The following is a 21,468-nucleotide window of genomic DNA, read 5'->3' as shown; positions in this document are numbered from 1 at the left end:
GTCCCCAGGGCTGAGAGGGGACACGTGTGGCAGGGGCTACCCCAAGGGCACATCCAGAGCTGCTGCACACAATGTCACTGTCACACGTGTCCTGTGGGTGAGGTTCAATCTCCAGGAGTGCTGGGAATGGGAAAGCAGCTCCTGGAAAACCAAAATCCTCTCAGGCAGGACCCGCTCCTGGTGTTACTGCCAAGGGTTTTTGGTGTCCCAGCCCCACAGATTGATGGGGAGCAGAGCAGGCAGGAAAAAACCAGCAGGTTTGGATGGATGGGCTCTGCTTCCCAAGGAATGTGGGACAAGGACAAACCCCTGATTTTTGGGGCACCTCAACCACGAATGGTTGAAGGTTTTTGGTGTCTCAGCCCCACAGATTGATGGGGGCAGAGCAGGTTTGGATGGATGGGCTCTGCTTCCCAAGGAATGCGGGACAAGGACAAACCCCTGATTTTTGGGGCACCTCAACCACAAATGGCCAAACCTGGTGCAACCCAACCCCGAGCACAAATCCCGGCAAAACCCGATGTTGTCCCCAAACCGCATCCTTGCAGAACCCCGCTGCCTGTGCAAGCCAGGCTTGAAGGAACAGGTTTGGATGGATGGGCTCTGCTTCCCAAGGAACGTAGGACAAGGACAAACCCCTGATTTTTGAGGCACCTCAACCACGAATGGCCAAACCTGGTGCAACCCAACCCCGAGCACAAATCCCGGCAAAACCCAATGTTGTCCCAAACATCCATCCAGGACCCGCTGCCTGTGCAAGCCAGGCTTGAAGGAACAGGTTTCCCTGAATTACCTGCTGCTGCTGGAAGTGCAGGAGCTCCACGGGGCTCATCTCTCCGTTGGCCTCGGCTCCGGCGGCTCCGTCGCGGCCGCCGCCGCCGCCCCCGGGGCCGCCGCCGCTGCCGCCGCCGCCATCGGGCTGATTGCTCAGGCTGCTCACCCCGTTCTGCGCCGAGGGCGTGGAGCGGATCGTCTCCGAGGCAGATTCAACCATCATGACTCGCTAGCAGGACCTAGAGAGGGGAGAGAAGAGCCTGAGAACGGGGGCTGAGATCCCGGTGGGATGGGGATCAAACCGCGCTGGGTTTCGGTTGCGTTCGGTTCGCCCCCAAAAAAATAAATGTGGAGCTGCTGCAAACACGGTGCACGTCCCTAGGCAAAGCCAGTGCAACCCAGTCCTTAGGAAAACCCACAGTTCCAGCTTTCCCTGAGCCTGGTGCAAGACACAGAGCTACAGGAATACAGGAATCCGTCTGTCTTCCCCAAATCCCAAAGTATTTCATGGCAAGAGCACACCTGAAGCCCCAGCAAGACACAGAGCTCCAGGAATCTGTTTTCCCCAAATCCCAAGTATTTAATGATGAGAGCACACCCAAAGCCCCAGCAAGACACAGAGCTCCAGGAATCTGTTTTCCCCAAATCCCAAGTATTTCATGGCGAGAGCACACCTGAAGCCCCAGCAAGACACAGAGCTCCAGGAATCCGTTTGCTTTCCCCAAATCCCAAAGAATTTCATGGTGAGAGCACACCCAAAGCCCCAGCAAGACGCACCTCAGATTCCACCCTGAAAAATCCTAACAAAATCGAAACATTCCCTCCAAATGCTTCATCTCCCAGCAAACCACCACTTCCCAGCTGGAAGAACCACCTGGCAGAAGGCGCCAGGCTGAGGAAACCCAAAGGAACGGCAGAGCTGGGATGTGGGAATGAGAGCCCAGCGGAACAGAGGTTGGAAAATCTTTCCCTTCTCCCAGTTTTTGCTCAGTGGGCTTGGATGAGTGGCAGGTTGGTGGTTGTGAGGATGAGGGTGCCTTTTTCTGGGAGAAACTCCTGGATTTGGGCTGGCACTGGAGGAAACAGGACCAGCACACCCCAGCACTGGTCTCTGCCACATCCAGCCCTGAGACAGAAAAGGGGCAGCACGGAATCCACCCAGGAGCGAGGGTCTCTCTCCTCCATGGACAAGCAGTTTTTATTTCCACAGCCCTCCATCCCACCAGCACGGGCTCGGCGCTCACCCACCACCGCTCGCGGAGTTCGTAACAAGACAGGAACAAAACCAGAGGGATGGGATGAAAAAACACCACCCCCCTTTCTCTTTCCACCCTCTTTTCTTCCCTGTTTCCCCCCTCCACACCCCAAAAGGCAGCGAGACAAACCAGGAACAACATAATTGCTGAAATGTGGCGTGTAATAATCGCTATTCAGGGGCTGATCATTCATATTAAACAGCGAGCAGTGAGCTGCTCATTTGCATGTTGGAGATTATCTGCATTTCAAAAGTCATTTCCGCAGGGGATATGAGTGACATCCATTCCCAAGGGGAGCTCCTGGCTCCCTCCCACTGTCCCAGGGCTCTGGGGGTGACACACCGGTGGCTGTGGGACAGCTCAAGGTTAAGGGCATTGCTGGGATTTGGGTTTGGTTGGAGCAGCTTCCCAACCATGGGATGCCTACAGGATGCTGCCTCAGCAGCAAAAATCGGGAATAGACCCCTCACTTTTTTCCTTAAAACTACATTATTTCCTTCCCCACTTGGAATCTCAAGGATTTCAAGTTCAGAAATATGAAATTATTGCTGTTCCTATTCCTGCTTTCCCTCTGAAATCCACGAGGCCCCACAGGGAACGCTTGGTGTCCGACACTCCAACGGCACCACCAGGGTCAGAAACTCATCAGGATTCCAGCAGGGCTTTGACTTTTACATGGAGAACAGGAATATCCAGAGTTACAACAGGAAGTATTAAAAAAGGCCAAAAAAAAAAAGAAAAAAAAAAAGAAAAAAGACAGTTTTGGAAAGGATATAAAACTTTCCTGGCTTTGGGCATAAACTGGAGTTTCACTGTTGGGAATTAGGAGGAAATCTCTGCTGGTGGAGGAGCCGTGGGCTCGCTCTGGTGGTTCCAGCCCCTGCCAGAGGCGGGATGCTGGAGCAGATTCCTGCAGCCCGGGTGATTCCCGGAGCTGGGGACACCGGGCCAGCTGAGCTCCCTCTCCAAGTCCTGTAAAACTCCACTTCCCGTTCCCAAACCCCTCTGGGATGCTGGAGTGTCTGGGATCCCAACAACGCTGCGAGGGAAGTCATAAAAGAAAGTCATCATCATAATAATGGAAATATTTCCATTCCTATAAAAAGTTTTTCAAAACCTTAAAGAAAAAAAAAAGGGGGGGTGGGGGGAAAATAAAAACGAAGCTGGTGTCTGCGAGGTTATAAAGTGGATTTAAATTAGGAACAAGCACTTTTCCAGCCAGGACGGATCTGGGATGAGTGGGAAGAGCAGAGCCGGGCTGAACGATGCCAGAGCACACGTGCAGCCCTGCACAGAGCCGGGAGGGATCCGCAGCATCCCAGCCCCTGCTGCTCATCCCTCGCAGTTCAAACACGAGCAGGGTTCCAGGGATTCTCCTCCACGGCATCCAGAGGGGCTCGGCAGGATCAGACCTTCCCCCAGGCACAGAGGCAGGGACGGAGCCCAGACAGTCAGCGGGAAGATCCAACAACACCCACATCCAGAGGGAAAGGGTGGGTTTGGTTAAAAGGGGAGGGAGGAGCCCCCTCCAACGGCAACAGCAACAGAAGCTGCACAAATGGATCGTTAATTACCATTAATTACCATTTCAGACTCGCTGAACCACCGCTCTGCGTTTTTTGTTCCCCCCTTTTATCCAACCACGCACCTTCCGCAGGACAAAGGGAAGGAAACGGAGAATTACAAACGGAGCAACGAATCCCCCTGCCTTCGGCAGGACCATATGGCAACGAGGGTGTATTAATTACCGCGGCTTTTAATTAACAATTGCTTCATCTGAGCAGTAACATTTCCTTGACATCCCCCGACTCGCCGCTAACCTGCGCGGAGCACGCTCCATCCCAGTCATCAATCCCGCTTTATTGACATCCATCCCTCCCGCAAACAGGCACCATCCCAGGGTTTTCCAATTAACACCTCCGCACTCTCTAATTAGCGCAATTAACAGGCTGATGGATGCCCGGAGCTTCCCTGGGAGGGAGGGGCTGGAGCAGGGGCTGGGGACGCGGCTCCCACCGTGTGTGCCACGATTCCCGTGGGGACACCGTGCCAGGGAGCCTGGCACTGCCACCGAGCCTTCCAGAAGGGAAGGATGAACACGGAGGTGGCCAAAACCGTGGGCTCAAAGCAATGTGGGATGTGGGATTTTAGGCGCAGCAAGAGCAGATGAAGCAGCGATTTCCCCCCCAAAAAAATTCCCAAGGAATTTCGGGCCGTCCAGACCTGTCCCAAGCGATGCCACTGCTCCACCTGATTCCAAGGACAGGAGAATTCAATGGCATTTCCCAGCCCCCAGGACCTTGCTGGAACAGCCACAGCCACGCCACGAGCTCCTCAGAAACCACTGCCCCAACACCAATTTCAGCAGCTTTCCCTACTTTTCATTTTCCTCGGCGGCTCCGTAATTTTGGGCTGCCCTTCGTGGGCCACGCACGGATCCAGTGTCACCTCCATCCGCCCTGCTGTCCCTGTCCTTGAGTCCCCATCCCCAACCACTGTGGGTTACCCTGCCCTGAGTGTCCCCAGCCACAAACTCCAAGAGCTCCTAAACCATCAGCCAAGAGGGAGGGATGAGGAATAACAGTGGGAAACACCACTGGGAAAACTCCCCACGAGCACAGGTGACACACAAACTGACACTGAGACCTTCCAGAGGCTGTTTCCACCCCTCCCACCACATCCCAGTCCCAAAGCAGTATTCCAGAGTCATCCCAGTCCCAAAGCAGCATTCCAGAGCCTTCCTCCCAGCTCCAGCCTGGCCAGGACACGGAGGGGAGCAGACCCTGGGTACCAGCGGATCCCAAAGGAGCAGAGACCCAGCAAACCCCCCCCAGAGCCCTCAGAAATCTGCAGGATGCTCCTCTGCACAGCTGGAAGGAGAAGAGGACTCGGAAAAGCTGGATCCCAGGCACTGGATCTGCTCCCAGCTACAAAAAGTTGAGCAACCTGCCCGTCCTGCTCCGGCACCGCGAGGCTTCAGGAAGCGGCTGCTAATCCCAAAAGGCTTCGCTGGGAGAGAAGCAGCAGCCCAGGATTGCTCCAAGAGTGGCTTTTTACCCTTTAATTAACACATAAACACATGGAAATGTGGAAAGGGGATTAAAATAAAAGTCTGGGGGAGCTGAGAGGAATCCGGAGCATTACTGTAAATTAGAAGATATTTAAGGAACCAGGGACCGGCTAAGCCCAGGCACTGCTTTAATGGGATCTCACCTCTGGGCACTTTCATCTCCCACTTTCATCTCGCTCCCAGCAACTTCTTTGGGAAGAGCCAACCTCTGGTGCTTCACCTTCACCCCCTGGCTCTCCTCACCTGCCTCGGTGCCAGCCCAGCCCAGCCACACTTGTGGGCACCAGGGACTGGCAGGCAGTGAGGAGCCTTTGCTGAGAACCACAGCGAGGGTCTCCTGCCCCCCAAAAATGGGGGATCCTTGGATCAGCTCACTCAGAGAGCTGGAGAGCACCTGGAAGTGTGAAATCTCCAACATGGGAAGCCCTGGGACGTTTCCTGTGCTCCTGGCAAGCCCCACCTGCATTTCCAAAACCTGTCACCCCCGAAGCATCCCTTGATCTCCAGAGCTGCCCCAACCCCACAGGAGATCCCACACCCACCCCACACGTTCCCAGAGACACCAACACCTGCCTGGCACCTCTCCCGTTCCCTTCCAAGCTTCGAAGAACACAAAACCCCTCCCAGAGTGGGTGTGGGACTGGCTGGAGGTGGCCAGGCCGGTGCTGGGACCGCGGGGCTGCTGCTCCATCCTGGAGCACGTGCCCGGCTGCCCCATCCTGCTCCATCCCCGCTTCCCTCGCTGTGCTCTTGAAAAGATTAAAAAAAAAAAGGAACCCCACTCCATCTCATTAAGAAAGTAAACACAAGAGCCGTCTAAGTGTCTAATTAAGCTTCTAATTAGTCCCTGCTTGTTACTAATGCAAATTAGATTACGCCGCTTAACTACAGCATGTCCACAACACCCTTGTTAATTGCGGCCTTTTGAAATTAAATTACTCCCTAATTAGCATATCAAAGCCATTGATTCGGAGCCAGGAAAGATGAGGGCAGGAGGAAGCCTAACACCAAGTTTTGTTAATCAGGGACGTCTAATTAAATAGTGACGTGGAGCACGGGGCTCCCACCTCGCTGCTCCGGAGCCACCACACGTGGGGACCCGGGGGCAGCCCCTCGGTGGGTGCTGGTGGTCTCTGGATCACTGCTGGGGTGATGGAGCAGCCTGTGGGCCAGGATGCAGGTCCAACACCTGTGTCCCATCAGGTGGGGATGCAGGTCTGGTACCCGTGTCCCACTGAGCCAGGATGAAGGTTTGGTACCCATATCCCACTAAACTGGGATGCAGGTCTGGTATCCATGTCCCAGCGGGTCAGGATGAAGGTTTGGTACCCATATCCCACTAAACTGGGATGCAGGTCTGGTCCCAGTGGGTCAGGATGAAGGTTTGGTACTCAAGCCCCATCAGGTTGGGATGCAGATCCAGAACTTGTGTCCCAATGGGTCAGGATGCAGGTCTGGTACCAGTGCCCCATCAGGTGGGGTTGCAGGTCCAACAATTGTGTCCCATGAGGTTGGGATGCAGATCCAGAACCTGTGTCCCATCAGGTGGGGATGCAGGTCTGGTATCCATGTCCCAATGTGTCAGGATGAAGGTTTGGTATCAAAGCCCCACTAGGTTGGGATGTAGGTCCAGTGCCTGCGTCCCATCAGGTCAGGGTGCAGATCCAGAACCTGCTTCCCATCAGGTAGGGATGCAGGTTTGGTACCCATGTCCTGGTGGGTTGGGATGCAGAACCAGAACCTGTGTCCCAATGGGTCAGGTTTGGTATCTGTGCCCCATCAGGTGTGGTTGAAGGTCCAACACCTGTGTCCCATCAGGATGGGATGCAGGTCCAGCTCCTGTGCCCCATTAGGTGTGGTGGAAGGTCCCATACCTGTGTTCCATGAGGTTGGGATGCAGTTCCTGTGTCCCAGTGGGACAGGATAAAGGTTTGGTACCTGTGTCCCATCAGTGTGGGATGCAGGACCAGCACCTGTGTCCCATCAGTTTGGGATGCAGGACCAGCACCTGTGTCCCATCATGCTCGGATACAGGTCTGGCACCTCTGCCCCATCAGTCTGGGATGCAGGCCCAGTGCCCAAATCCTGTAGGATTCCCACTGGGAGCAAGGCCAGGGGCACTCCCCAAAATCCAGGAAGCCCCCATGGAGCCACATGAGCCACCACAGTGCCACGTCCAGCCCTGCATTCCCTCATTTCTCATCCCCCTAAAAACTTGCTCTCCTTCAGCCCAACACAATCCAAATGGGAATTCAGAGATCCCAAAACTCCCTTCTGTGCACATGGATCAGGGTCACCCTCTCCCCAGCCCCAAAATCCTTGGTGACCGTGCAGAGGAGCAGGAGAGGCCCCTCAGTGAGGACAGGAAGGGCTGGGAGAGCCTCTCAGCTGCCAGATCCCAAACCCAGCTGGGCACAAGAGGTGAGGGGACAGGGCAGGGCACAGGGGGAGGTGACACTGGGGTCCTGACACTGAATCACCCCTCAGGGCACCGGGCTGGGGGGACACATCCCCTCAGCATCCCTGAGGAGCCCTTGGATGGGACACCCCCACCAAATCCCCATGCCAGATCCCTCCCTCAAAGAAACCCAAAACCACCTCTCTGCTCTCATCTGGGTGATCCCCCAACACCTCCAAGCCCAAATTCCCACCTGGACATCAATAACAGAGCCACCAGGGAGGAGACTGGATCCAAAGGCAGAACCACTCCAAGGAGAGTGAAAGTGAAGCCTAATTTTGAAGTTATTTCAATAACTTCCTGAATGACCCAGTTCTTCCCATTTTATAACTTTTCCTGGATTTTTTTGGTGGTTTTTTTTCTTTTTTTTTTTGTTTAAAGAGGTGGGAAGGGAAAAAAATAAAGGGACGAAGATTGGAAAAGTTTAATAGAGGGAGAAAAAGTCTATTAAAAAAAAAAAAATAAGGCAGGCAGCCCGTCTCAGGGGAAGAGCTGAAATATTAAAGAAAGGAAAATCGCTTCTCCGGCTGCCGAGCCAGGGCAGGAGAATGGAGCAGCTGGAAGAGAAGGAACGGGGCACTTTTAATTGAAAAAAAGGAGATTCAAATGAAATATCCAATATCCCCCGTTAAAGAAAGGAAGAAAGACGGACCTTGGCCGCCGAGAAATTGCTAAAAGCCCCAACTTTTCTTTCTCTCCCCCTTTCTCAGAAGTTATAGGAAAGAGGGATGAGAGAAAGGAAGGGAAAAAAGGGTCTTTCATCCGAGAGGAACTCAGGGGGAATGGAGGATGAGGGCGGGGAGACAGAGAGAGAGAGAGAGCGAGAGCAAGTTTGATTCATTTATTTTATTTTATGAGATGAGTAAAAATAATATATTTAAAATAAAATATAAAAAAAAAAAAGAAAGAAAAGGCCGAGTTTTATAATGTCCCAGTGTTTGGAAGCAGCGGAAGGGAGCGGAGAGGGGGGAAAGCAACTAAGAACAGAAGGGCCGGCTCCAACCACCCGCCGCACGAGCCTCTCTCCCAACGAGATTCAATTAATTGATAACAAGAGGCATCAAATTAATTTTTCAAGGATGTTAGATTTTGATGAAGGAAAAAATCTCTCTGATTTTAATCGGGGCGGCGTTTAAAAGGCATAAATGAATATCCCTTTCTAATCATCTGAGGCGCCGAGGAAGCACCAAGCGGTTAACGTGGAAATTCAAATCGTTTAATTGGGGAGGGGGGGGAGAAGAGGGGAGGTGGCCGTGGTGGGGGAAGGGGGCCCGGGGTTTTCTTTTTAAAGAGCTTTTATAAAGAAATTATTTTTTTTTAAAAAATTATATTTCTTTCAAGCTCTCCCCCTCCCCGTCCTTCTCCCAGCCCCGGAACGCAGCCGCACTTGGAAAAACCCATCTCAGAGCTTTTTGCTTTTCAATAGAGACTGTTTCCCAGCACAATCTAATTAACAAAAATGATAATGAAGACGGTGGGGAAAAAATTTCTGAGGGAACAAAATAAAAAAAAAAAAAAAACCCTCCAAACTCCCAGGGAAAAAAAAAAATCCCAAACCCACAGGATAAAGTGAGATTCCCATCACGCACAACTCCCATCCACCGCTCCGTGCTTCCACACGGGATGAGGGTTTTAGGATTTGGGATGAGGTTTTCAGCACAATTCCCCCAAAATCCCATTAAAATAATTGCCAGCAGCTCCCATTGCTGGTGTGGGGTAGAGCAGCAACCAACACAGCATCACCCACACCAGTTTTCCAAAGGTTTTTCCAGCATCTCCCCGTAAATCCCAGCTCGGTTCAAGCCTCTCCCTCATGCCCAGAGCCCAGCTCACACTTTTTTTGACACTCACACACTGGGGACACATCCCCCTGGTGCAAATCCCACCCGGAATTCCTGCTGCAGACACCAGAGCCCCTCATCCCACCAGGAACACACGGAATGCTCCGGCCAAAATCCCCTCTGCTCCCAACCAGGATGGTCCAACACCTGCCTCCCAGAGCCTGGGACACCTGAGGAAGAGGAGGCATCTTCCTCTTGGATGGAGGCTCAAGGACACTGCCCTGTGGCAGGGAGGAAGAGCAGGGACACGGGAAAATGTCCTGACTCGATCCCTGCAAAGGCGAAAGCTCCCAGAAAAGGGGAGTGACGGGGGAAGCTCTTAAATCAAAATAAACCCCAAACTCCAGGAGCTCCCCACTCCCCATCCCCTCAGGAGAGGCTGAAAAGGGCAAGGATGGAGCCAGGGAGGAAGAAATGCCCTGGAGCAGGTGAGGGACACTCTGGATGCCAGGGCTCGGGCTCGGCCTCTCATGTCCTACCCCGAGCGCAATTTTCCAGCTGAGTTCGTGGGGAGTCAGACTGGAAGTTACTACAAGTCTCTCCTGGCCTTCAAATAATCCAGAGGGGAAGAAAAAACAGGCATGGTACCTATGGAGCAGGAGGGAGGAACTCGGATGCCACAAGTTTTCCCAGACTCCGTCGTGTCTGTGCAAAAATTCATCTGGAAAAAGCTCCGGTTAATGCACTCCCCGATGCTTTCCATGGCAAATCCCATTTCTATGCAGGAAGAGGCCTGGTTTCCATCCAGAAATTATGCTGCTCATGAGGAGGGAGAAGAAGAAAAGCAGTGGGGGCAAGAACTGTCCTTGGGCATTTTCAAACTCCTGGTCTTAAGTCCATTTTTCTTCGCATCCCGATCGGAGGCAGCGTGACCCGAGGCCGGCTCTGTCTCACAGCCCTGCCAGAGCCTGGTTCCACACTTCCAAGCAGCTTCCCTGATTTTATTCCTGCACAGCCTGGCTTCTCCACGGGCAGCCTCAGCATCTCCTGCTTTCTCTGGGCACCTGCCACCCCCACGGAGCAAACCCAGCCCCGCGGACGAACACGGCTCCCGGCAGCTCGGCTGGGAATAACCCCGGAGATTTCTCCACTAAAATCTGGGAAGCAGCGTGCTCAGCAGGGCTGTGCTGGGATCTGGGAACGCTGCTGGGTGCCCGTGGAGGGGAGTGGATGCTGCATTTCATATTTGAGGCGTTGGGAAGGGAGCAGGAGAGGCAGGAGCATCCCTTGGCTGCGGGAAGCGCTTCCCACCTGTGCTGAAGTCAGAAGGTCACCGGGGTCCCCTTCTTGGTGTCACCTGGATGAGCCATGTCCAGCCACCACGTCCTCTTCCCAGGAATGTCCTCGTCCCAGGAATGTCCTCTTCCCAGGAATGTCCTCTTCCCAGGAATGTCCTGTTCCCAGGAATATCCTCTTCCCAGGAATGTCCCCCTCTGTGGCTCTTCATGGGGAATCCGGGAGGTGCCGCCCAGCCCAGCCCAGCGTGGATGGATCCCTCAGGGATGGCAGCAAACCTCAGCCACAGCTCCAGCGTCCCTCTGGATGCCAGCCTGGCACACAGGGAAGGGCTCTGGTCCCACAGCATGGCTCCAGGGTCACACCCAGCATTCCCAGGCCGTGCTGATCCATCCAGGCTCCTGAGCATCTCCAGCTCGGCGACAGCGGCGTCTTCCAAACCCAGCACATCCTGCTGGACTGGGACAGAGCTGGGCAAGGGGGAATCCATGTCCTGAATCCCTGCTTGTCCTCCTGGGAATGGTGAGGTCCTGAAGCCCAACTTTAGGGTATCCTGGTCCCCAGGTGGCTGCTCCTGCTCCAGCTCAGTGGCCAAGGAAAGCCCAGCACCTTCCCACGGCTGTGGGACACAGAGCACTGTGCAAATCCCAGGGATTATTCCCAGGAACTGGGCTCCCTCCACCCCTCCTAAAAATAACCCTCATCCTTTAAAAATATTAAATAATGATTCACCAACTGCTGTCACCCTCCTGCAGTCCTGGGGTCCTGTGAGCACCTTGGGGTGCTGGGGCAAGGAGGGGTTCAAGGTCCCTGGTGCCCACCTGGCTCCCAACGCGTCCCCTGCCTGAGCAGGACTCACCACCAGACAACTGGAAGCTGCTTTTTTAGGGGAGATCCCAAAAATCCCCAGCTGAGGGCTCTGGCATGGGGTCACAGGTGAGGGGGCCCACCTCGGGCTGGGTGCCCACCCTCTGGGTGTCACCTTTGTCCCCTCTGGGTGTCACAGCAGCCACAGCACAGCCCCGGAGTCGCCGCTGGCGCCGCTCCTCCACAGTCCGGTCACATCCTCTGCCCACATCTCCCGTGATGTGGGGCACACAGAACTGTCCCCACATTGTCCCTGGGTGGGCAGAGAGCACTGAGGTCACCCACTGCAGGACAGGGGGTCACAGGGGCTGCCACAGGCAGGGTACCAAGCCAGGGGATGTCTCCTGTTGTCCCCAAGCCAAAAATCATCACACCGTGGTGAGAGAAGGCAACAACACCAGGATACAGAATCAGACAAACTGTGAAGAGGACACAGCTGGGGACACCAAATCCCTCAGGGACATGAGCCACATCCCTGTGTCCCCCATGTCCTCTCAGCCCCAGCACAGTCCTGCCCACTGCCAGGAGTTTTCTATTATTATTCTATTATTATTCTAAACCTCCAGATAAACCCAGCAGTTTGTGCTCATTCCCAGAGCACTTGGGAAGGACCCCAGGCTGCAGTGGAAGGAGCTGTTTGTCCCCTCTGAAGGGACAGTGGTCTGTCCCTCCATCCTTTCCCCAGAGGGACGAGCAAAGCTCTGTTTCCATCCCAAATTTACAGCTGGAATTTCAGCAGCAGCAGCAGCGCTCCCAACGCATCCTCTGCTCTGGCACGGTGGGGACACGAGGGACCAGCCAGCACCGACCCTCCCAGAGCCAGCAGCAGCCCCCAAACCACCCCCTCACCTGCCAAACTCCCTCCCTCTGCATTCCCAAAGGGAGCAGACCCTTCCTCATGGAGGATTTTAAACCCCCAGCCCCACAGAGCAGGGGGAATCTCTCCAGCATTCCTGATTCCAAGCAGTGCCGGCGTCAGAGCCACTGGAAAACCTGTGGATGCAGGGATGAGGAGGGGTTTGGTCCATGGGTGCAGGGATGAGGAGGGGTTTGGTCCATGGGCTGCTCCCACAGCTCCAAAGTCTGACCCAGATTTGGAGCCACGGCTCCACTTCCCAGGGAAAATGGAATTTGTTCAGTGGGAGCCCAGCAGAATCAAGGGAAAGATTTCAAGGGGTTTGGGAACGGCCCTGCCCTGTATCCTTTCATGAATAAAACCTGGGTTAAAAGGAGAAGTGGGAATAACCCAGACAGGGCTGTGGGCTGCATCCAGAGGGTCCTGAGCATCCCTCAGGATGCAGAGCCCAGCCCTGAGACCCATCCCATGGGAAAGGGCTGAGCTGGACCCTGCAGCCCCTGGCACCTCTGGGTTTGACTCTGGGAATGTCAAATCCCAGTTCCAGCCCAAATCCCACTCCTGTCACTTTGGAAAAAGGGGATGGAATGAGGGTTGTGCTGAGCCACGGGAGCAGAGCTCAGCCAGAATTCCCTTCCCAGGATGGATTTTTGGACATTTCCCTTCACCTGTTCCTCTCGAGAGCACAGGGAGGGAATCTCCCTTCCCCAATATGCACAAAAAGCCATAATTACAGAGATCTGCTCCAATTCTTCCTCTCCTTCACCTCCAGGGGGGAACAAGGGCTCTGCTGCCAAACCCAGACCCTCTACGAACCCCGGGTGCCTTGGGGACAGAAGGATAGGAATGGGTCCTGCCAGAGAGGCAGAATTGAGGATGAGAACCCCAGACCACGAGTTCCAAGAGGCTGAGACAAGCTGGGAGCAATGGGATGAGCAGGAGCATCCTCCTCCTCCTCCTCACCCCCCAGCCCCAGCTTTACCCACCCAGCAGGTGACAAGGGCCCCTTTTGTTTTCCAAATGAGGAATTCCTGTTGGTTTTGAGGGTTTGATTTATTAAATGGGGAAGATCTGTGGCATCCTGGCTCCCCAAACCCTGCTTGGGCTGAGCACAGGGCAGGGCAGCAGGGGATGGGGATGGGAGACCCTGCCCTGCCCACAAACCCAACCCCATCCCAGCAGGACCCTGCTGCAGAAATGCAGGATAAAAATCCATCCAGGAAGCTGCAGGGAAAGCAGGTTGGGGGTGTAAAGGAGAAATGTAAATTTTCGGGAAATAATCCCAGAGAAAGGCAAAGCTGGAGGCTTTATAATCCCACCTGAATCCACCTCGGTAAAAATCCAGGGGTTTGCAGCTCTGCTGGGCCCAGCACATTTCCAAAATTAACATTTCCTGCCTCAAAACTTACAGGACACTTCTCCCCATGTCTTTATTTGCTCTTTTTCTGTTTCTAACAGGCCTGGTGATGCCGTGTTTCTCCTCCCCATCCCAGTCACCCCACGCTCCAGGGAATTTCCCTCCCACTGCCTGGAGGAAGGAGCAGCCTGCTGGGTGCCAGGAACCCTCCTGGGGACACAGAGCTCCCCAGCACCTCCCTCCCTGCTGGGACAAGGGACACACAGCCTGGCAGGTGGCACCCAGAGGGGACACAGGAGAGCTCTTCTCCCCTGCCCAGCACAAGGTCTCTGCCCAATATTCCTGCCCAGATCAGCCCAAAACTCTGGATCCTCAGCAAGGAATTTCAGCTGGGCCAGGTTATTTCCTGCCACAAGTTGTCCCCTCACCCTGGGTGGCTCCTCCAACCTCGCTGTGCCCACCCTGAGCCACAAAAGCTTTTCCTGAGGCTGCAGTGGGGCACAGCTGCCCCATCCTGGGATGATCCCTGCCAGGCATTCCCTTCTCCCAGGTCCCTGCAGGTTGTGGGGTCATCCCTGCTCCAGGAGCACCCTCCCAGCAGCTCCAGGATGCTGTGGGCAAGCTGGGGTGCCCTGTGCTGGAACCCCCATCCCCAGGGATGTGCTGTGATCCTGGCATGGCATGGGAGGCAGCGATGGAGCTGTGAGCCCAGTGCCAGCTCCAGGAGCACCAGCAGAAGGGCACAGGGGGCACATCCCCACTCCCAGGCATGGCAGACACCCAGGAGAGGCAGGAATGTGAATCTAAGAGGCCTCCAGATGGAAGGAACTGCTGGGAATCCGGGATCCCAGCTCATCCCTGGCTCCACTGCACAATCCTGGCCTTGTATTCTGCATGAAGCCTCCGACCTCCAGCCCTCCTCCACTGTTCCCTCTTTTCCAAGGCATCTTTTCCCAATCCACGACAGCTCCTCCAAGGTGGTCCCATCCACACGTGCAGCTCCCAGACTCACAACAAACAGCAGAAAGAAAATCACTCACCTAAAATCTACAGGTTGTGGAATAAAGCAGAACTCGGAGAAAGCAAGGGGAGGGTTTGGGATCAGAGCTGACAGATCCCGAGGGAAGCTGGCACTGGGATGCTCAGCCAGGAACCTGGAATGGCACTGATTTTGTGCCTTTATCAGCCCTGGAGCAGTGAAATCCCCGTGGATAAGCCCAGCTCTGGCCAAGGGCTGTTCCAAGGAGCCATTCCTGAGCCCCTGCTCCGGGCGAGCGGCTCCTCCCGGCCATGGCTCCATGGCTGTGGGAACAGGAGCAGCACCTCCCCGAGCTGCCAAACACAGCCTGACAGCACCCCCAGCACAAACCCATCCCACTGGGGCTTCCTCCTCTTCCTTTTCCTCCTCCTCCTCCTCCTGCTCCAGCCGGGGCCATCCCGGTGCTCCCCAGCCCCATCTGCCCATTCCAGCTCTGGAGGAGTTTTCCCAATGAGGCAGAAAAAAACCACTTCCAAATCACCTCCAAATCACCCCCCGTCATGGGATTTTTTTCCTCCTCTGTCACCTTAAATTTTTTTGTGCACTTTCCCACAGTTTTGAAAAGAATCTTCCATCAAACCATTTTATTACCCCGACTTCTTCCTCCGTCATACCCAGCGCGGAGCCCCGAGCAGAGCAAGGTGAGACTTCCTCCACATCCACCCTCTGCTCCTTTATTCTCCCAGGGAAAAACCCCTGGTTTTGCTGCCAACCTGGCTCCACAATGCAGGAGGAGGGACAGCCTCCACAGGAACACGCTGCCAACAGCTGCTGCCAACTTGCCAGGGCACGGAGCCGCCGGGAAGTGTCACCGGGGCTGGCAACGCCACAATGCTCCACCCCAGAGAGACCTGGGCACAACAGGCTGCAAACACAGCCTGGCTTCTCCTTAAAAATCAAATAAACCCCGGGAGAAAGGATCCAGACTCGTGCCAGGCTCCTTTCCCCTGCGCATCCCGGTGCCAACCCCGTGCCTGTGGCGCAGGAATCCCTTAATGACTTCCCTGCAGCTCATCCCTGCTCCAGCAGGATCCCCACGAAATAAATCGTGGCTTTGGATCTCTCCCTGCCTCCTGCTCTGCTTCTCCTGCCTCTCCTTTCTCCCTTTTCCCTGATGCCATTCCATTTCCAAGCACGTTTTTGTCACGGGCAGCCAGATCACCGCAACACATTTCGTGCTGAGCCACGCCAAGAGCCGTTTAAATTAGGAAAAGTTTGTAAAAAACAAAAACAAACCCTCAAGCGGCGTCTTGGCTGGATTTCATCTCCCAAACACTTGGAGGGGGGGGGGAGGAAAAAAAAAAGAAAAAAAAAATTAGGAAGTTTTTCAAGCTGTGCCCGGCCCCATCTTGATCTACAAGTTCTGTTTGACTTGAAAAGGTGCAGCACAAGGAGGTTTTGTAAGAGATAAAATGGGTGCAAGTCCTTGCCCTGAGCTGGCCCAGGAGCCAGTGCTGCTGGTCACAGCCCCAGAGCCACTCAGGGGGCTCTGGGGCCACCCCAGGTGTCACCAGCTCCGTGTAGGGGCCATGTCCCAGCCCCTGGGGTTATTTCCAAGCCAGCTGCTCCCCCTGAGTTTCAATCAGGTGCATCCAGGAGTGGCTCACGGAGGATTTTTACACCTTCCGAGGCAAACACACGGAAATTCCAAGCTCTGAGTGGTTTTATTTTCTCTCTTTTTCCTTCCCTCTCCTGCTACCATTGCTCATCCCTCTGTGGGGAGATGCCCACGGAGCAGGAGTGAGCTCCCCACCCTGCAGAATCCCCCTGTCCGTGCTGCAGGAGCTGCAAAGCAGAGGGGAAGGGACAGGAAATTTCAAGTTCCCACTGCCAGAAGTGGCAGGTGACGCTGAGGCGGCAGCGGGGTCATTTTGGGAGCAGAGCAAAAAACCCAGGGTGGCCCTGGAGGAGGAGGTGGGATCCCCCCCCACACCCAAAAATGGGGAACAACCCCTGGAGACCCCAAACCCACCTTGCCAGTGCCATCCCAGCGCTCTGCTGGGCTTCAAACCCACAGGGACGAAGGGGGGGAAAAAAACCCATCACAGCCCTCCCTTCCCGAAATAAGAGAATTTCCCCAAACCCTTCAGGCTCCCAAACCCCACAGCGAAGGGAAAGGCAAGGAGCCATAAATGTGTATGAGTTATAAACCCAGGGACCTCCAGGCTTCTCCTCCCGCCTTTCCCCGGTGGGAAGAATGAGCCTGTTCCCGTTGCCCCCCACCTTGCTGCCACAAAGGCAATCCCAACCCCACAACTCTCCCCCTCCGGCCCCGCTCCCCGCCGGACCGACAAGAAAAGAGAAAAAAAGGATGGAAGAAGGGGGGGGGGTGAAAAAAAAAAAAAAAATTATCAAAGGAGAGAAAACCCTGAAAGGCAGAGCCCCCCGGCCCCTCCCCAGCCCCACAGCGAGACACAAACATCAGCAGACTCAAAGCATCCCCCGAGCCAGCGGCGGAAAAGAAAAGCTCCCGGGCTCTCCGGGCAGCAACTTCACAACTGAGTGCACTCGCATTCCTGCCGGGTTATTAGGAGAGAAAGGCCGAGGGCCCGAGGAGATATTTTAGTGTCACTTGGTTTTATACATTGCACTGATTTTTTTTTTGTTGTTGTTGTTGTTGTTGGTTTATTTCTTTCTGAATGCTCCCTGCTCTTCCCTTTCCAAAGGGGATGTAAAACCTACGGCTGCCTGGTTTCCAGGCAGGACAGCGGGTCTGGACACGGATTTTAGAGATATTTTGGATATTATCTGCTTCTCCAGCCCCTTCCCCACCTCCCCCAGCAGCAACTTTAATCCGTTTTATTCCACCTCGCTCCGTTTGCTCAGCCTTTCCCCCCTGCCCACCCCTCGCCTCCTCCTTCCCTGACCCTGCTGGGCGACGCATCCCGGGGTGCAGGGGTTGGGGAGGGGGATTTTCCACACTGATCCCGTTCTCCTGCACTTTTCCCCCCCATCAAATCCAACTTTGTGCTGCTCGGTGGTGCCACTTTGGATTTTGTATTTTACCTGCCAGCGATGCTCGATCCGGCCGGGTACGGACGCACCCCATCCCCACACTGAGAATCCCGTTAAAAAGGGGCTTTGGGATGGGGGGAGATCCACAAAAAAAAAACCAAAACATCCCCAGCAAATAATAAATTAAAATTCCACATGAGAATAAAACGGGGAGCAGCTCAAAGCAGCAGTTCCCAGTGGTATTTCTGGGAGATCCCGGGAGCAGAGGGCTCCGGGATCTTCTCCACAGCCCCCAATCCCACACCACAAAGGGCAGGAGAAGCCGGAGCCTCCCAGGGCTCCACAGCCCTGACAAAGCTCCCTGGTTTGGCACAGGGAATTCTGCCCCTTCTCCCCCACATTTTCCCCTTTCCCAGTTCGATTTAAGCCACCTGAAGGAGAAAAAAAATTAAGTAAAAAAGGGGGAGAGCAGAGTAATTTTTCCAAACCTGATTATTTCCTCCACCCACCCGCTCCTGGAGCTTGTTAGATTTATTTTTGACGGACTTTAAGGTGGGGCGGCAATTAAAAAAAAAAAAAAATTAAAATCCTTAATTTAGAGTGTTAAGATTCTGGAAAACCCTGAGACTTTGCTGTGTTTTAATCGAGGATATGGGGAGGCATGAAAGGGAACACATCCCTGCCGACACCCGGGACCGGGTCACGCCGCCTGCCTGAGACACATGTTGGGTTGATTTAACATCAAATCCCTGCTCTCCACGGAGCGTATTCCCCGTGTAAATTTTTAACACACCAGCAGAAATTTGTAAAAGTAAATCCTCCTTCTGGTTTGGGTTAAAAACAACCCAACCTTTTAATACAGAAACTAATAACAATTTTATTGTCTGCCCCACAGCTTTACGACGCCCGCGGAGAAGTGAGGTCTTAATCCGATGGAAGTTGGGGTGGAGGGTGGGAAAAGGAAAATCTTGGGGTATCAAGTGATGGGGAGGGAAGAGCTGCCTGAAGCTGAGGAGTGATCCCAGGCAGGAATTCCGACAGGAATTCCTCCAGGACTACATTAAGAGCAGCAGAAAAGAAAAAAAGAATAATCTCAGCGCAAGTTTTCCAAGCGGGCACTTCCCAACCACGACTCCTGGGCAAAGTGGGGTTGGTGAATTATTCCCGCTTTCTCCTCTGCACATTTTTCATTTGTATTAAAAAGTGCACAGGAGGGAGAGAGGGGGAAACACATGGCCCTTGGCTTGGTTGCGTTTTAAACGGGGAAAGAGAAACCAGCATCGCTCCCAAACGGAGAAAAGAAAACCCAATTACGCTCCACTTGTTCTCTCCCATCCACACCTCCGAACGCGCCTGCCAACTCAAACCAGATTTCCTCCACCCAAAGAAACATCCAGAGCCATCCTCGGCACTTCCCGAAGTGCCCTTTCCTCCCGGAGAGGGGGAGAGGGCAGAGCAGACAGAGGCGCGTTTGTTTATCCCACGGAGGAGCGGGGAAGAATAGAAATCCCTGAACTTTGCCAGCGCCGGGAGAGCATCGCAACGACGGCGGACACCGCGGTGGGAAGGGGATGTTGCCGGAGGCTGATCCAGGGTTCCTGGTGAGCCAGCACACGCTGTCTGCCCGGGAATTTCGGAACTCCCAGAAGACGATGCTCCGTAATAAAAACTTCCCGAACACGTTATCACTGTCGGTATCACCGGCAGCGTCCCCGCTGAGCCCCCGCGGCACCGGGCGTCGTGTCCTGGTTAGAGAGACCCACCCCAAAATGCTTGGAAAAGCCTCCCCAACCTCTCTCCCCGTCCAAACAAAGGCGCACGGAACCCCCGCAAACTTTACAAGCGGGTGAAACCCAGGCGCGGGCGAGCCGCGGGGCAGCCGGCTGCCGTCAGCCCCTCCGGAATCCAAACCTGCGGGGGTTTCTCGGGAATATTCTCCAGCTCCATCCGAAGCCGTGCCTCGTCCTCCTCTCCCTCACCTTGCGGTCTGGGTTAGGGTTTTGGACGCGGCGCTGGATTTTCCCAGGGCGCTGCGGGAGCGACGGCCGGGCAGGCTGCAGGTTGTCGGGGACGGCGGCGGCTGCTGCTGCTTCTCGCAGGAATTGCAAAACTTGGGGCAGACTTACGGATTTCTCTCCAAGGAGGGAATCACACCCCCCCCGGGCCCAAGCGGCGGCGGGTCGAGGCTGAGTTAAAATGTGATGGAGAAGGGGGGAAAAAAAAAAAGGGGGGGGGGAAATCCCACCCGAGCCCCTCCAGCAGCCGGAATTAAACCAAAACTGCCGGAGAGAAAGGAAAAAGATGGGGAGGAAATGGGAAGCACCAACAAAGGGAGCGCTGGGGCGGCTGCAGGGCAGGGGCGGCCGGGCCCCCCCCTCCTACCCCGGTGCGCTGCCCCCTCGGGGGGTGCGGGACCCCCGAAGCGGAGGCGGGTCCGGATCCGGCACCGGCAGCGCGGCTGTGCCGGCGGCAGCGCAACTTTCCCGGGGCCCGACCCCTCCTTCGCCGAGGGGGCTGCGACCCCCCCCTCCCTCCCTTCCCGGTTACCGGCCGCCCAAAACGCCTCGGGGGCGGCGGCGACCCCCGCGCCCGCCCGGAGCGGGGCAGCCCCGCACGCACCGGGACCCCCGCGCCCGCCCGGAGCGGGGCAGCCCCGCACAAACCGGGACCCCCGCGCTGCTCGGAGCGCACTGGGACCCCCGCGCCCCCCCCGGGGAACGCTCGGTGCCCCCCGCGCCCCGCCGAGCCCCGGCTCCCCCAGCGCCGGCCCCGCTCCCTTTGTCCGGGCGCCGTAACAAAACTTCCGAGCGCGGCGCGGCCGAGCGCGGGGCACGGCCCGCCCGGGGGGCACCGAGGGGACACCGGGGGCGGGGGGGACACCACAGCCCGAGCCCCCCGCACCTGCCGGGGGGATCCCGGCCCGGGGGACACCCGCGGACGGGATGGGATGGGATGGGGTGGGGTGGGAAGGGATCCCGCGCCGCTCGCACCCACCTGGTCGCGCCGCTCGCCGGGCTCCGGGGCGGGCATGAGCCGCGCCGCTGCTTCCCCCGCCAGCCCAGCGCAGCCCTCCCCGCACCGGCACCTTCCCCAAACTTGGACGGGGCGGGCGCGGCGGGGCCGGAGCTCAGAGGCGGCGCGGCATGGCCGGGCCGGGGGGCTCCGTGCCGCGGAGCTCCGTGCGGGGCTGGGCGCGGGCAGCCGGGGCCGGCCGGGCCGTGGCCGCGCTCTCAGGTCCGGCTCGGCGCGGCGGCGGCGCGGGCGCGGCGGCGGCGCGGGGCGGGCGCCGGCCGCCCTACCATAGTTCCTCTAAAGCAGGTGCAGCCGCTTTCCCCGCCCGAGCATCCCCCCCCCGCGCCCCCCGCTCGATCGCCGGAGTTGTTTTGGGGGGGTTTTTTTTGGGGGGGGTCTCCCCTCGCTGGTTGGAGCACCCCGCTGGATGGAGCCTCCTCCCTTCCCCCGTACCCCGCGGTTCTCTGGGCCCCCCTCCCCGCGTTTTGCTCATTAATGCCTGCGCTAATTGGTTTCTGCCGCGTTCAGTCCCCGGCGCGCAGCGAAGCTGCGGGGCTGGGGAAAGGGGGGAGCGGCGGGGAAACTGAGGCACGGCGGGATTGGGGACACGCACAGGGGCGGCCGGGTGGGGAAAGAGCGCTCGGAACATGGAGCTCAACGCGCGGGGCAGAGGCAGGACAGGCGCGCTGAGCCCCATTTACAGATGGGAACAGCGAGAGGCTGCACTGGTGACCCCAACACCTCCAA

At 56.2% G+C, this 21,468-nt stretch overlaps 1 protein-coding gene across 1 annotated transcript in view; it reads right to left on the bottom strand.

The window, feature by feature from the left end:
* Positions 1-20,943, bottom strand: part of FOXP4 (forkhead box P4) — a 58,999-nt gene extending 38,056 nt beyond the window's left edge. Inside the window, exons 1-2 of the mRNA XM_077190586.1 lie at positions 20,704-20,943; positions 794-1,013 (exon numbers count right to left, since the gene is read on the bottom strand). Of these exons, the coding sequence (XP_077046701.1) occupies positions 794-997 (204 nt within the window). The 5' untranslated portion in view covers positions 998-1,013; positions 20,704-20,943. The remainder of the gene's footprint in view (positions 1-793; positions 1,014-20,703) is intronic.
* Between the last annotated feature and the right edge of the window lie 525 nt (positions 20,944-21,468).

This window comes from Agelaius phoeniceus, chromosome 25 (genome assembly GCF_051311805.1).
Source record: "Agelaius phoeniceus isolate bAgePho1 chromosome 25, bAgePho1.hap1, whole genome shotgun sequence".
Lineage (NCBI taxonomy): Eukaryota > Metazoa > Chordata > Aves > Passeriformes > Icteridae > Agelaius > Agelaius phoeniceus.
The sequence above is the reverse complement of the archived record's forward strand: the minus strand, read 5'-3'. Positions and strand labels throughout refer to the sequence as shown.